The sequence below is a fragment of the Mauremys reevesii genome, linkage group 16, assembly GCF_016161935.1.
Source record: "Mauremys reevesii isolate NIE-2019 linkage group 16, ASM1616193v1, whole genome shotgun sequence".
Classification (NCBI taxonomy): domain Eukaryota; kingdom Metazoa; phylum Chordata; order Testudines; family Geoemydidae; genus Mauremys; species Mauremys reevesii.
The window spans coordinates 4,191,921-4,207,309 of NC_052638.1; the positions used below are offsets into that span (position 1 = coordinate 4,191,921).

At 47.4% G+C, this 15,389-nt stretch overlaps 1 protein-coding gene across 1 annotated transcript in view; it reads left to right on the top strand.

The window, feature by feature from the left end:
• The window catches only part of HYDIN (HYDIN axonemal central pair apparatus protein), a 399,212-nt gene that overhangs the window by 130,073 nt on the left and 253,750 nt on the right, over window positions 1–15,389 (top strand). Inside the window, exons 13-14 of the mRNA XM_039503100.1 lie at window positions 2,367–2,590; window positions 14,778–14,845. Of these exons, the coding sequence (XP_039359034.1) occupies window positions 2,367–2,590; window positions 14,778–14,845 (292 nt within the window). The remainder of the gene's footprint in view (window positions 1–2,366; window positions 2,591–14,777; window positions 14,846–15,389) is intronic.

Consider the following 15,389-nt stretch of genomic DNA (forward strand, 5'->3'; position numbering starts at 1 on the left):
ATTGCATCTCTCGCTATCAATTTATTATTTTCCTTACTTGAGACAAATTTAAACAACTAGATGTTGTCCTTAGTCAGTGTTCTTGGCAGCTACACAGTGAGTAAACTTTAACTTAGGGGCAGCTGATATTAGGACCTTGTGTAACTAAGCAGTAAAATACATGAGTGTGTATATCATTATTTCTATTCTTTCCTCAGTGAGGAAGAGGAGGGTGTGCAACTATTCTTTGCAGCAGTACCAGAATTTAAAAAAACAAGTCACATTTTCATGCTTCTCCCTCAGTTTCTTTGCTAGATTCTACAAGGACAAAAGGGAGCGAGAGATTGTAAAACAGATGAAATGTGTCTGTGCAAATGGCAGGAAGTCACCCTGCAGCACTGAAGAAATTTATAATTTTGCCTAAGGCAAAATTATCAGTGAAACAATGTGTTTGTTGACAGTAGTGGGGACTTTTTGACCAGTATAAAGTGTATGATCTGGAGAGAAGCTGAGGCCTACATCTCTTATTCAAGACAATGGGATTTGTGGGTGCCCAGCAATTTACAAAATCAGCCCCAAACTTACCGTGTGTCACAAACAATTGCGAAAGTCTTAGATTGTGCTTGTGAATATTTATGAGATTAAAATTGTTTGGAACAGGTCATGCTGGTATTTGCCCTCCTTGTTCGCTGGCCTATATAGTTTAGCTAAGACAGAGCTGATCCAACAAGATAGAGGAAAATAAAAAAGGTCTGTATTGAACCAGTACACCTCTACCCCGCTATAACGCGACCCAATATAACACAGGTTCACATATAGCGCAGTAGCAGCGGGGCTCCGGCGGCGCTTTAAAGGGTCTGGGGCTCCGGCTGCTGCAGGGAGCCCCAGGCCCTTTAAGTCACCGCCAGAGCCCTGCTGTCGCTACCCCAGGGCTGTGGCAGCGGGGCTGGGCTAGCGATTTAAAGGGCCCGGGCTCCCCGCAGCAGCCGGAGCCCGGAGCTCTTTAAATCACCGCTGGAGTCCTGCCGCTGCTACCTCGGGGCTGCGGCAGTGGGGCTCAGCTGGGGATTTAAAGGGCCCAGGCTCCCCACAGTGGCTGGAGCCCGGAGCTCTTTAAATCACCGCCAGAGTCCTGCCGCTGCTACCCTGGGGCTGCGGCAGTGGGGCTCAGCCGGGGATTTAAAGGGCCCGGGCTCCCCGCAGCAGCCGGAGCCTGGAGCTTTTTAAATCACTAGTGGAGCCCTGCCACTTCTACCTTGGGGCTGCGGCAGCGGGGCCCGCCGGCTATTTAAAGGGCTATGGGCTGCTGCCGGGAGTCCCAGGCCCTTTAAATCACCACTGGAGCCCTGCCGCTTCTACCCCGGGGCTGTGGCAGCAGGGCTCCACCAGTGATTTAAAGGACCTGGGGCTCCCCACGGCCGGAGCCCTGGGTTCTTTAAATCACTGCTGCAGCCCTGCCACCACTACCCCGATATAACGGCGTTTCACTTATAACGCGGTAGGGATTTTTGGCTCCCCACGACCGCATTATAGCGGGGTAGCAGTGTACTTTTGGATACTTCTGAAATTAGCAATACCCGGGTTTCTGAGTACTACTTGGCTTTATACAATAAACAGCAGATGCCCTCCTCACATAAAAAGAAAAGTGTCCAGCAAAATAAGCTAAGTAGGTTAATAAAAATGAACTCATAATATTTTGCATTTTTATACTATAGAAGCTTTCACCCGAGGACCCCAAAGTGCTTTTCAAAGGAGGGATAAGCAACCATTTTATAAATACAAGACTAGTCCCCAGGAAAGGATGTCTGACAAATGTGTCTGTCTGTCTAATCATGGCAAGGTCATATGTTTTCTATTTGCAGTCTGGTTTATGCTCCCAGTTCTAAACAAGAACAGTGGGCATTAGCAGTGTCATAACCCAGTGCACCCAAGTCTGCAAGGTGCCAAGTGCCCTCAGCTTACTGGCTCCAGGAGGAGTGGAATGCATTCAGCATGTTGCAGGATTGGCCCCCGGGAGCAATATGATTGTATGATGTTTCATCAGAAACAATGTGACTGTTCTTTGCTGCTCTTGGGGACTTTTCTGAATGCCCAGATATGTGTTCGGTGTCTATCTTGTACTTCACATCCAGGTACAGTGGAGGATATTCTGCTCTCAGTTGCACTGGTGTATATTCAGAGCAACTCTCTTGATTTATTTGGAATTATTGCAGATATAATTGAGTGCAGAATTTAGCCCATTGTATTTCCCTTGGCTTCCGACAGGCAACGTCTTGTCACTTCTCCCTTTTCAGATGTTAATCATTTAATTAGAAAACAAATCAGTTCAGTCTGTGAGAAGTAAAGGTTCCTTGTATGTTTCCATTCCTTCCCTTTTACTGCTGCAGGCAATCCTGTGTAACAAAGGAGCCATTGATGCCCTCTTTAGCTTGATTCCTCCAGCTACTGCCCTGGGCGCCTGTTTTACCCTTGATCCCAAAGAGGGCATCATTCTGCCAGGTGGACTTCAAGCCATCCAGATTTCCTTCAGTTCCACCATCCTGGGGGAGTTCACGGAGGAGTTTAAATTCAGTGTGAACGGAGCCCCCGAGCCTGTGAACTTGACTATTAGGTAAGCGGGGCTATAATAAGTATTCATTAATAATTGGCATTTCTGTAACATCTTTCATCTTAGGACAGTTTTGATCCTCAGCACCCCTGTGAGGTAGAGTATTAATCCTCATTTTACAGCTGGAGATACTGAGGGTATGTCTACACTACGAAATTAGGTCGAATTTATAGAAGTTGATTTTTTTAAAAATCGATTTTATACAGTCGATTGTGTGTGTCCCCACTTAAGACCATTAAGACCATTAACTCGGCGGAGTGCATCAACAGTTCCGAGGCTAGCGTCGCATTGCACTGTGGGTAGCTATCCCACAGTTCCTACAGTCTCCGCTGCCCATTGGAATTCTGGGTTGAGATCCCAGTGCCTGACGGGGCAAGAACATTGTCGCTGGTGGTTCTGGGTAAATGTCATCAGCCCTCCTCTCCCCCCTCTCCCCCCGTGAAAGCAACAGTAATAAATCGTTTCTCGCCTTTTTTCCTGGATTACCTGAGCAGACGTCATACCACAGCAAGCATGGAGCCCGCTCAGCTCACTGTCACCATATGTCTCCTGGGTGCTGGCAGACGTGGGACTGCATTGCTACACAGCAGCAGCTCATTGCCTTTTGGCAGCAGATGGTGTATTACAATTGGTTGCCATTGTCGTCATCTCCTAGGTGCTCTTTTAGCCGACCTCGTGTGCTTCTGGCTGGCCTTGGTAAGGTTGGCTGGGGGCGCCTGGACATAAATGGGCGATGATGATGGCCAGCAGTCATACTGCATCGTCTTCTGGCGAGCAGCCAGGAGACGACGATGGCTAGCCAAGATGTATAAGAGAGATGGAGTGGATCAAAACAATAAAGAGACCAGATTTGTTTTGTATTCATTTGCTCCCCCCTCCATGAATAGTAGGGGGTGGGCTAGCTCAGTGGTTTGAGTTCAATCCTTGAGGGGGCCATTCTGTATGACAACCCTGTAAGCCAATCCTGTAAGCCATGTCGTCAATTGCACCTCCCTCCATCAGAGCAACAGCAGACAATCGTTTTGCACCTTTTTTCAGCGTAGACGCCATAGCACGGCAAGCATGGAGCCTGCTCAGATCACCGCCGCAATTATGAGCACTGTAAACACCACGCGCATTATCCTGCAATATATGCAGAACCAGAACCTGCAAAAGCAGGCGAGTAGGCGACAGCAGCGCGGTGACAAAAGTGATGAGTACATGGACACAGACTTCTCTCAAAGTACGGGCCCCGGCAATGTGGACATCATGGTGTTAATGGGGCAGGTTCATGCCGTGGAACGCTGATTCTGGGCCTGGGAAACAAGCCCAGACTGGTGGGACTGCATAGTGTTGCAGGTCTGGGATGATTCCCAGTGGCTGCGAAACTTTCGCATGCGTAAGGCATTTTCATGGAACTTTGTGACTTGCTTTCTCCTGCCCTGAAGTGCAAGAATACCAAGATGAAAGCAGCCCTCACAGTTCACAAGCAAGTGGCGATAGCCCTCTGGAACCTTGCAATGCCAGACAGCTACCGGTCAGTCGGGCATCAATTTGGAGTGGGCAAATCTACAGTGGGGGCTGCTGTGATCCAAGTAGCCAATGCAATCACTCAGCTGCTGTTATCAAGGGTAGTGACTCTGGGAAATGTGCAGGTCATAGTGGATGGCTTTGCTGCAATAGGATTCCCTAACTGTGGTGGGGCGATTGACGGAACCCATATCCCTATCTTGGCACCGGAGCACCAAGCCAGCGAGGACATAAACCAAAAGGGGTACTTTTCAATGCTGCTGCAAGTGCTGGTGGATCACAAGGGATGTTTCACCAACATCAACATGGGATGGCCAGGAAAGGTACATGACACTCGCATCTTCAGGAACTCTGATCTGTTTCAAAAGCTGCAGCAAGGAACTTTCTTCCCAGACCAGAAAATAACCATTGGGGATGTTGAAATGCCTATAGTTATCCTTGGGGACCCAGCCTACCCCTTAATGCCATGGCTCATGAAGCCATACACAGGCAGCCTGGACAGTAGTCAGATGCTATTCAACTATAGGCTGAGCAAGTGCAGAATGGTGGTAGAATGTCCATTTGGACGTTTAAAAGCGCGCTGGCGCAGTTTACTGACTCATTTAGACCTCAGCAAAACCAGTATTCCCATCGTTATTACTGCTTGCTGTGTGTTCCACAATATCTGTGAGAGTAAGGGGGAGACGTTTATGGCGGGGTGGGAGGCCTGGCTACACGCAACCAGACACCAGGGCGGTTAGAAGAGTACAGAAGGGCATGGTGTACATCAGAGAAGCTTTGAAAACCAGTTTCATGACTGGCCAGGCTACGGTGTGAAAGTTCTGTTTGTTTCTCCTTGATGACACCCACCCACCCCCGGTTCACTCTACTTCCCTGTAAGATAACCACTCTCCCCTCCCCTGTTCAATCACCGCTTGCAGAGGCAATAAAGTCATTGTTGCTTCACATTCATGCATTCTTTATTAATTCATCACACAAATAGGGGGATAACTACCAAGGTAGCCCAGGAGGGGTGGGGGAGGAGGGAAGGACAAGGCCACACTGCACTTTAAAACTTATTGAATGCCAGCTTTCTGTTGCTTGGGCAGTCCTCTGGGGTGGAGTGGTTGGGTGCCTGGAAGCCCCCCCCCGCATTCTTGGGCATCTGCGTGAGGAGGCTTTGGAACTTGGGGAGGAGGGCAGTTGGTTACACAGGGGCTGTAGCAGCTGTCTGTGCTCAAGCTGCCTTTCCTGAACCTCAGCCATACACCGGAGCATAACAGTTTGTTCCTCCAGTAGCCTCAGCATTGCCTCTTGCCTTCTGTCACCAAGCTGACACCACCTATCATCTTCAGCCCACCACCTGTCCTCGTGTTCATATTGTGCTTTCCTGGACTCTGACAATGTCTGCCTCCACGCATTCTGCTGGGCTCTTTCAGTGTGGGAGGACTGCATGAGCTCAGAGAACATTTCATCAGGAGTGCGTTTTTTTTCTGCCTTCTAATCTTCGCTAGCCTCTGGGAAGGAGAAAATAGTGTGAGCGTTGAAACATTTGCAGCTGGTGGTGGGAAAAAAAAAGGAGAGGGGTAGTTAAAAAGACACATTTTAGAGAACAATGGGTAGACTCTTTCATGGTAAACCTTGCTGTTAACATTACATAGCACACATGCTTTCGGTACAAGGTCGCATTTTGCCTCTTATTGAGGGTATGCCGGTTTGGTGTGAGAGATCTTTCACGCAGCACCAGGCAACAGAATTTGGGTTTCAGGCAGACATGGTAAGCAACAGTCTTTTGGCTTCTTTAACCTTCATAACACGTGGGAATGGTTTCAAACAGCAGCACCCTCCTTTCCCATACCAAGCAGCCATTGGGTTGGCCATTTAAAAGAAGGAGGGGCTGCGGTTTTCGGGTTAACGTGCAACACAAACCCAACTAACCCCCCCCCCAATTCTCTGGGATGATCGCTTCACCCCTCCCCTCACTGCGTGGCTAACAGCGGGGAACATTTCTGTTCAGCCACAGGCAAACAGCCCAGCAGGAACGGGCACCTCTGAATGTCCCCTTAATAAAATCACCCTATTTCAACCAGGTGACCAGGAATGATATCACTGACAGATAAAGAAAGGATGTTGCTTGAATGCCAGCAAACCCCGGGACCATAGGCTGCCAGGCTTTTTAATGCAATGATTCCAGACTACGTGCTACTGGCCTGGTGTGGTAAAATGTCCTACCATGGAGGACGGAATAAGGCTGCCCTCCCCAGAAACCTTTTGCAAAGGCTTTGGGAGTACATCCACGAGAGCTTTATGGAGATGTCCCTGGAGGATTTCTGCTCCATCCCCAGACACCTTAACAGACTTTTCCAGTAGATGTACTGGCCGTGAGTGCCAGGGCAAATTAATCATTAAACACGCTTGCTTTTAAACCATCTATAATATTTACAAAGGTACACTCACCAGAGGTCCCTTCTCTGCCTGGCGGGTCCGGGAGGCAGCCTTGGGTGGGTTTGGAAGGTACTGACTCCAGGTCCAGGGTGAGAAACAGTTCCTGGCTGTTGGGGAAAACGGTTTCTCTGCTTCCTTGCTGTGAGCTATCTTTAACCCCCTCCTTCTCATCTTCCTTGTCTCCAAAACCCGTATCCCTGTTGCGTGCTACTCCATTGTCAAAGCACAGGGGTGGGGTAGTTGTAGGGGCACCCCCTAGAATGGCATGCAGCTCATCATAGAAGTGGCATGTCTGGGGCTCTGACCTGGAGCGGCCGTTTGCCTCTCTGGTTTTTTGATAGGTTCGCCTCAGCTCCTTAAGTACTGAAATCTATTTTAAGAGCCCTTTAAGTAAAAAATAATGGCTTCGTCATGTGGCTGGGTGCAGGGTTAAATTGATCTAATGCTGATAAATTCGACCTAAACTCGTAGTGTAGACCAGGGCTGAGAAGAGCAGAGATTTGTCCATGGTCACATCATAAGGAACCAGTGTCAGAGCCAAGACTAGAACCCATGCTAACATAGTTCCTATTTTTAAGAAAGGGAAAAAAAGTGATCCGAGTAACTATAGGCCTGTTAGTTTGACATCTGTAGTATGCAAGATCTTGGAAAAATTTTTGAAGGAGAAAATAGTTAAGGACATTGAGGTCAGTGGTAATTGGGACAAAATACAACATGGTTTTACAAAAGGTAGATTGTGCCAAACCAACCTGATCTCCTCCTTTGAGAAGGTAACAGATTTTTTAGACAAAGGAAACACAGTGGATCTAATTTACCTCGATTTCAGTAAGGCATTTGATATGGTTCCACATGGGGAATTATTAGTTAAATTGGAAAAGATGGGGATCAATATGAAAATAGAAAGGTGGATAAGGAACTGGTTAAAGGGGAGACTACAATGGGTCGTACTGAAAGGTGAACTGTCAGGCTGGAAGGAGGTTACTAGTGGAGTTCCTCAGGGATCAGTTTTGGGACCAATCTTATTTAATCTTTTTATTACTGACCTTGGCACAAAAAATGGGAATGTGCTAATAAAGTTTGCGGATGACACAAAGCTGGGAGGTATAGCTAACACAGAGAAGGACTGGGATATCCTACAGGAAGATCTGGATGACCTTGTAAACTGGAGTAATAGTAATAGGATGAAATTTAATAGTGAAAAGTGCAAGGTCATGCATTTAGGGATTAATAACAAGAACTTTAGTTATAAATTGGGGACGCATCAGTTGGAAGTAACAGAGGAGGAGAAGGAGCTCGGAGTATTAGTTGATCACAGGATGACTATGAGCTGCCAATGTGATATGGCCATTTAAAAAGCTAATGCGGTTTTAGGATGCATCAAGCGAGGTATTTCCAGCAAAGATACGGCGGTGTTAGTACCGTTATACAAGGCACTGGTGAGACCTCATCTGGAATACTGTGTGCAGTTCTGGTCTCCCATGTTTAAGAAGGATGAATTCAAACTGGAACAGGTACAGAGAAGGGCTACTAGGATGATCCGAGGAATGGAAAACCTGTCTTATGAAAGGAGACTGAAAGAGCTTGGCTTGTTTAGCCTAACCAAAAGAAGGTTGAGGGGGGATATGATCGCTCTTTCTAAATATATCAGAGGGATAAATATTAGGGAGGGAGAGGAATTGTTTAAGCTTAGTACCAATGTGGACACAAGAACAAATGGATATAAACTGGACACTAGGAAGTTTAGACTTGAAATTAGATGAAGGGTTCTAACCATTAGAGGAATGAAGTTCTGGAACAGCCTTCCAAGGGGATTAGTGGGGGCAAAAGACATATCTGGCTTTAAGACTAAGCTTGATAAGTTTATGGAGGGGATGGTATGATGGGATAGCCTAATTTTGGCAATTAATTTGGCAATTGATCTTTGATTATCAGCAGGTAAGTATGCCCAGTGGTCTGTGATGGGATGTTAGATGGGGTGGGATCTGAGTTACTACAAAGAATTCTTTCCTGGGGGCTGGCTGGTGAGTCTTGCCCACATGCTCAGGGTTTAACTGATCGCCATATTTGGGGTTGAGAAGGAATTTTCCTTCAGGGCAGGAACTTTCCTACATTTTCTGCTCATAACTAAACCAGGACATTACTAGTCCTCAATAAACCAGCAACAACTGGGGCTTCCTTTAAAGATCAGGCCAATCAGTATTTTTGATTTCAGAATAATCTGTTTGCATAAACTTCTTCAATGTGATAACTCCCTTCTGAGACAATTACCTGGCCTCATGCAGAGAGCTGCAAAAAGGGTACTAGTGCTTTTAGTATAATTGCTCATTCTGGAGAACTGCTTCAGGGAGGATTGTTCAGGAAATAGTCTGGTCAGGGAGAACTGGGGTAGCTCATAAACTCTTAGATTTCTAATAGTTGTAAGGCCTGTACCCTTGGAAGTGCACAATGCCCCAGCTGTAGTTCTGCGGGGGGTTAGGAGGTGGAGGAACTTAAATCCTTAGTCTTTAGGGTAATAACACAGGCTACTGCTCAGACCTTATCAAACGGAATCATTGTGTCATCTCAAGACTGCTTGGGTGTCAGGCAAGTTTCCAATTCCAGAGCAACCTAAACTTTGGTGGACTTAATTCACCGGGGAAAGTAACAGATAGTCCAGGGGTAGGCAACCTATGGCACACATGCCGAAGGCGGCACACGAGCTGATTTTCAGTGGCACTCACACTGCTCGGGTCCTGGCAACTGGTCTGGGGGGCTCTGCATTTTAATTTAATTTTAAATAAAGCTTCTTAAACATTTTAAAAACTTTATTTATTTTACATACAACAATAGTTTAGTTATATATTATAGACTTATAGAAAGAGACCTTCTAAAAATGTTAAAATGTATCACTGGCATGCAAAACCTTACATTAGCGTGAATAAAGGAAGACTCGACACACCACTTCTGAAAGGTTGCCAGCCCCTGAGATAGTCTGATCCTTCAATGTGCTGAGTGCTTCGGCCCCCATTGAAATAGATGAGGATCATTTGAAGGACTGGACCTGCAGCAAGGTAAACCAGATAACTATACATAGTGAGGTCATAGGCGCCGACTCTGGGTGCTCCAGGGCTGGAGCACTCACAGAGAAAAATTGGTGGGTGCTCTGCACCCACCAGCAGCTCCCTGCTCCACCTCCGCTCTGCTTCCGCCTCCTCACCTGAGCACGCCGCCGAGTCCTGCTTCTCCCTCCTCCCTCCCAGCGCTTGCGCCATGAAATAGCTGTTTCGCGCAGCAAGCGGTGGGAGGGAGGGGGAGGAGGAGGAGGAATGTGGCTCTCTCGGGGAAGAGGCGGGGCCGGGGCAGAGATTTGAGGAGGGGTCCAATAGGGACAGGGAGGGGGCAGAGTTGGGGTAGGGCCAGGGGCAGTGCGGGGGGCAGGCAAGCACCAACCGGCACCAAGGAAAGTTGGCATCTCCCCAAACCCACAGCCGAGGGGAAAGGGGGAGCTTCCCCAGGGCTGCCAATAAGCTGCCCCCAGCCCAGAATCTCCAGAGTGCCCAGCTTGCAGCTGCTGTGCCTCCTGCTGGGGCACCAAGGAAAGTTGGCACCTGTGACTAAGGTTCTGGCAGCTGCCAGTGCTGCAGAGTGGGCTCTAGCATGGGCTGTTCCTGGGACCAGAAGTCTGTTAATATGTTATTAATGATTCATACAAAAGCACAGCAACATCTACTGTGCTCTAGTATTGGAAATGATTGTGGTATTTCCTATTCTTAGCATAGCAAGGGCTGGGGTAATCCATAAACCTCAGCCAAAGAAACATTGATTTATAAGATCATTAATTTTGCAGATTGCACAAATATAGGGGGAGAGGTGCAGTTTCAGAGAAGAATAATCTTCACAGTCTGAATGGATGAGCTCAGTGGTGGAGTATGAAATTTAAGGGCCAATTCTGCTACCCTCTCCAGCCCCTGTTGGCCGCTCTGGTTGTGTATAGGGTCCTTACATGAGCTACAGGAAGCTGGGGGTGAATCCCTTCAGGATCAACATAGGATCAGCACCGGACATCCTATACCGCCCCTCCCTGCAAACCTTGGTGAAGGGTCATTGAGGCAGGAGGCACAGCAGCTGCAAGCTGGGCACTCTGGAGATTCTGGGCTGGGGGCAGCTTATTGGCACCCCTGGGCAAGCTCCCCCTTTCCCCTCGGCTGTGGGTTTGGGGAGATGCAGCGTAATATCAGACCCGCTAGATCTAAGAGTCAAGTAATGCTAAGCACACTTTAAATGACATTGAATTAGCTAATATGGAAGAGGAAGAGGTTCTCCACTATGTTTATTGATAAACATTTACATTCTTGGTCCAGCGTGCAACAACAGGAAAGAAGGCTGATGAGTTGTTGGCTTTTATCAGAGGGGCATATTATGTCATCCAAGGTTATTGTGCTTTCACCCTATAAACACTTATTAGAGCACATCTGGTGCCCTGTCTGAACCATCTTATTTGAGAAGAGATGTAGTTAACATGGAGCAAGTTCAGCATACAGCAAACCAGATGATAAATGGGACGCAATAGGCCATGTATGGAGAGATTATGTAGCCTTGAGAGATGAGCCAAAGGTGAGATGGCTGAAGCAGTTACATTAGCAGAGCTCAGGGCCAGCTCCAGGCATCAGCGTAGGAAGCAGGTGCTTGGGGCGGCCAATTCAAAGGGGCGGCACGTCCGGGTCTTCGGCGGGAATTTGGCAGCGGGTCCCTCATTCCCACTCTTCCTCTTTGAGCTGCCGCCGAACTGCTGCTGAAGAGGAAGAGAGGGAGGACCCACAGCCGAACTGCCGCCGAAGAGGAAGAGAGGGAGGACCCACAGCCGAACTGCCGCCGAAGAGGAAGAGAGGGAGGACCCACAGCCGAACTGCCGCCGAAGAGGAAGAGAGGGAGGACCCACAGCCGAACTGCCGCCGAAGAGGAAGAGAGGGAGGACCCACAGCCGAACTGCCGCCGAAGAGGAAGAGAGGGAGGACCCACAGCCGAACTGCCGCCGAAGAGGAAGAGAGGGAGGACCCACAGCCGAACTGCCGCCGAAGAGGAAGAGAGGGAGGACCCACAGCCGAACTGCCGCCGAAGAGGAAGAGAGGGAGGACCCACAGCCGAACTGCTGCTGAAGAGGAAGAGAGGGAGGACCCACAGCCGAACTGCCGCCGAAAAGGAAGAGAGGGAGGACCCACAGCCGAACTGCTGCAGAAGAGGAAGAGAGGGAGGACCCACAGCCGAACTACTGCAGAAGAAGCGGCGCAGTTGAGCTGCCGCCGAAGTGCCGCCGCTCTTTTTTTTTTTTTTTTTGTCGCTTGGGATGGCAGAAAAGCTGGAGCCGGGGAGCAGCTGACTGACTTTGCAATGATCTGGTCACCCCACTCTGATGCTCTGCACTCACACTGAGCCCAAAGTATTGGTGAGCCCCTGCACCCACCAAATGAAATCAGAGAGCACCAGGCTGCCCAAGTTAATGGCTGGGTCTTTGCCCTTCTCCTCTCTTCTCCTCTCCTCTGGTGAGAACATAAGAGCGACCACACTGGGACAGACCAAAGGTCCATCTAGCCCAATATCCTGACTTCCGACATTCGCCAGTGCCAGGTGCCCCAGAGGGAATGAACAGAACAGGGAATCATCCAGTGATCCATCCCCTGTCACCCATTCCCAGCTTCTGGCAAATAGAGGCTAGGGACACCATCCCTGCCCATCCTGGCTAATAGCCATTGATGGACCTATCCTCCATGAACTTATCCCGTTCTTTTTTTAACCTTGTTATAGTCTTGGCTTTCACAATATCCTCTGGCAAAGAGTTCCACGGAAAACAAATACTTCCTTTTGTTTGTTTTAAACCTGCTGCCTGTTAATTTCATTTGGTGACCCCTAGCTCTTGTGTTATGAGAAGGAGTAAATAACACTTCCTTATTTACTTTCTCCACACCAGTCATGATTTTATAGACCTCTAGCATATCCCCCCCTTAGTCGTCTCTTTTCCACCTGAGAAGTCCCAGTCTTATTAATCTCTCTTCATATGGAAGCCATTCCGTACCTCTAACCATTTTTGTTGCCCTTTTCTGTACTTTTCCCAATTCTAATATCTTTTTTTGAGATGAAGCGACCACATCTGCACGCAGTATTCAAGGTGTGGGCATCCCATGGATTTATAGGGAGGCAATATGATATTTTCTGTCTTCTTATCGATCCCTTTCCTAATGATTCCCAACATTCTGTTTGCTTTTTTGACTGCTGATACACATTGAGTAGATGTTTTCAGAGAACTATCCACAGTGACTCCAAGATCTATTTCTTGAGTGGTAACAGCTAATTTAGACCCAATCATTTTATATGTATAATATAGGACTATGTTTTCCAGTGTGCATTACCAAGCATCAACTGCTCTTGCTCTGTGATTCTTTAAGAGATCACTGTTTCAAAACCTGCTGTCCTTTCTCTTGTTATGTGTGAGCTGCCCTGTTATCAGCTGTTGGCACAGAGCTCTGAGATGGCACCATGCCCAGAACTTCTGGGTAGGCAAGCAGGGTTTAACTCATTCAAGCAGAGATGCAAATGGCTGAGCCCAAAGAAAAGTAATTTCCCCCCCTTGCATGACAAGCTTGGTCCTTGGTAACTTCTTGGTAGAATCCACAACCAGAGGCATTTTAGAGGTAGCTTTCCTCTGTGTTGTTATGGCAGGTGTCACCAGGTAATGCTGTTATATACAGTCTTCCCAGTTCTTTTTCTTGGCCCGTGAGCAAATGTTCGACATTGGGAGCATAGCAGTGGTTTCTGTTTTTGTTATGCAAGATTCTGTGTAGAGGCAGTGCTCCTTGCAAAGGGAGCTGTGCAAGCAGTAGGAGAGTTTGCTGTCTGCCATGGTCTCTGATTAGAGTCCATTTTTAAGGCAGAACTGCTTCCTGTGAACATTGTTTCTGGGCTGAGATTCCTGAAAGAGGGGATTGACTGCTTGTGTTCCAGGACTGAACAAATTGCAATCAGAATGTACCCAATCCCCAAATCACTAATTTCTCCTCTACTGGGAAGCCAACCTGCAAGTTCCTGGACATCTGCTCCAGCTCAATAGAAGGGTGAAGCTGGTATCAGAAGGGACACTGGTGTCGAAAAAAAGGGGAATAAAGTGCACTGCACACACAATTAAAATAAATTCCCTCCAACGGGACACTGGAAACCACCCTATCACCCTCTTACAATGGCAGCAAACACATCATGGCTGCAGTCACAATCCTGAGAACAAACTTTGAAGGCACAGTGCAAGGACTATGGTCCCTTTATTCAGTCCAGAAAGACAGAGATCTCAGTTCTTTGCACCAGGAAGGTAGCACACATGAAATACCTATTTAGCATTGTGCAGCTCCAGTCACTAGTTTCAGTGGAGTCTGCAAATGTCCTGGCTGTGGGGATGAGGGATGAAAGAAGGGGATGAGTGAGAGGGAGGGGAGAAGTAAGAAAGTGAGCTGGCATCAGAGCAGTTCAGATTGCTGGCAGCTTAATTCAGATATGCACTGGTCATTGTTTTAATTGTCAACCAGTATGTATGTGGCCAATTGACATATTTCTCCATTAGCCACAACTCCAGTACAGCAACCATGTTCTTTAGTGCTATCTCACTTGCATTTGGGATGCTGACAGGTGTCTTGAGCTCCCTGGATCCATTCCTCAGAATCCTGCAAGTTCATTGGTTGCTTGGGCCAATATTCATCAAGTGAAAGACAAACCTTGTCCATCGGAAGAACACCTATTACAGCTCAGAAACATTGCTGGTATTTTGAAGAACATCAAGCCAGTGAACCCTGATCTGGAACCCTGGCTATAGTAGCATCACTGGATTGAGTTTTAGAGTGTCTGGCACTTGCAGTACATTGAGAAAAGGGCATATACAAGTGAAACTGTTATACTCCAGGTCCTTGCCAAGGGTGGGAAGGAAACCTGACTTTCCAAATCATTTCACTTGATTCCAACTTCCCTCTCTCACAGAAAGAGTTTGACTTGACCAGTCAGATTGATAAATAGGACTAAATAGAGTCAGCCTTCCTCAGTTTCCATTTATTCATCACTTCACCTAGGCTGCCTAGCTTCCACACTGATGCCTTGCTACGCACAAGTGGGAGGTGTATTGATTTGACACTGGTGAATTTAAGACCAACATTCCCCTAGTTGCACTGCTAACTGTAGCAGCAGCTAAAAGCTATGGACTCTTTCTTGCTAACCACTTCCTCCTTCTGTGTCTTTTTCCTCCCAGGGGCTGTGTCATCGGACCGACGTTTCATTTCAACGTACCATCCCTAAATTTTGGCAATGTCTCCTTTGGTGAGTATATCGTTCTTAGTTGCCAGTTGTAGGTGAGCTCTACTGCAATATTAAAATGAAACATTTTCATGCAAGAGCATCCACTGCATGAGATCCTTTGTGTAAGGCTTTGGGGTACTGAAACAATCTTTGTTTTGTAGAGTCAGCTGATTTGTAAGATTAATACATAATAGAAGTATTCCACATTGCAAAACAAGCATGGAGAACGCTTTGCTGATGGATCAAGGTACCTGGGAGACAATCCCGATAATTGCATATGGAAGGACCCAAATTTCCCACCCTGCAAGTGTGCAGCTCTTAGTCACAAACACATGCACATTAATGAGACAAAGTTCTTGAAAAGAAACTAGAATGTATTGGACTTTGTCAGGAATGATGGGAAACATTCAGCACCATCTGAATGGAGCAGGAGTTTAACACCTCTTAAAGTTTTTGAATGGTGAGAGAAAACTAGGAGTACTCAGGTTACATCACATTATATTATGTGCCATAGAATGTCCAAAGTCAGAGTTTGATGGTAAGTAGTGATATGAGCTCTTTGTAT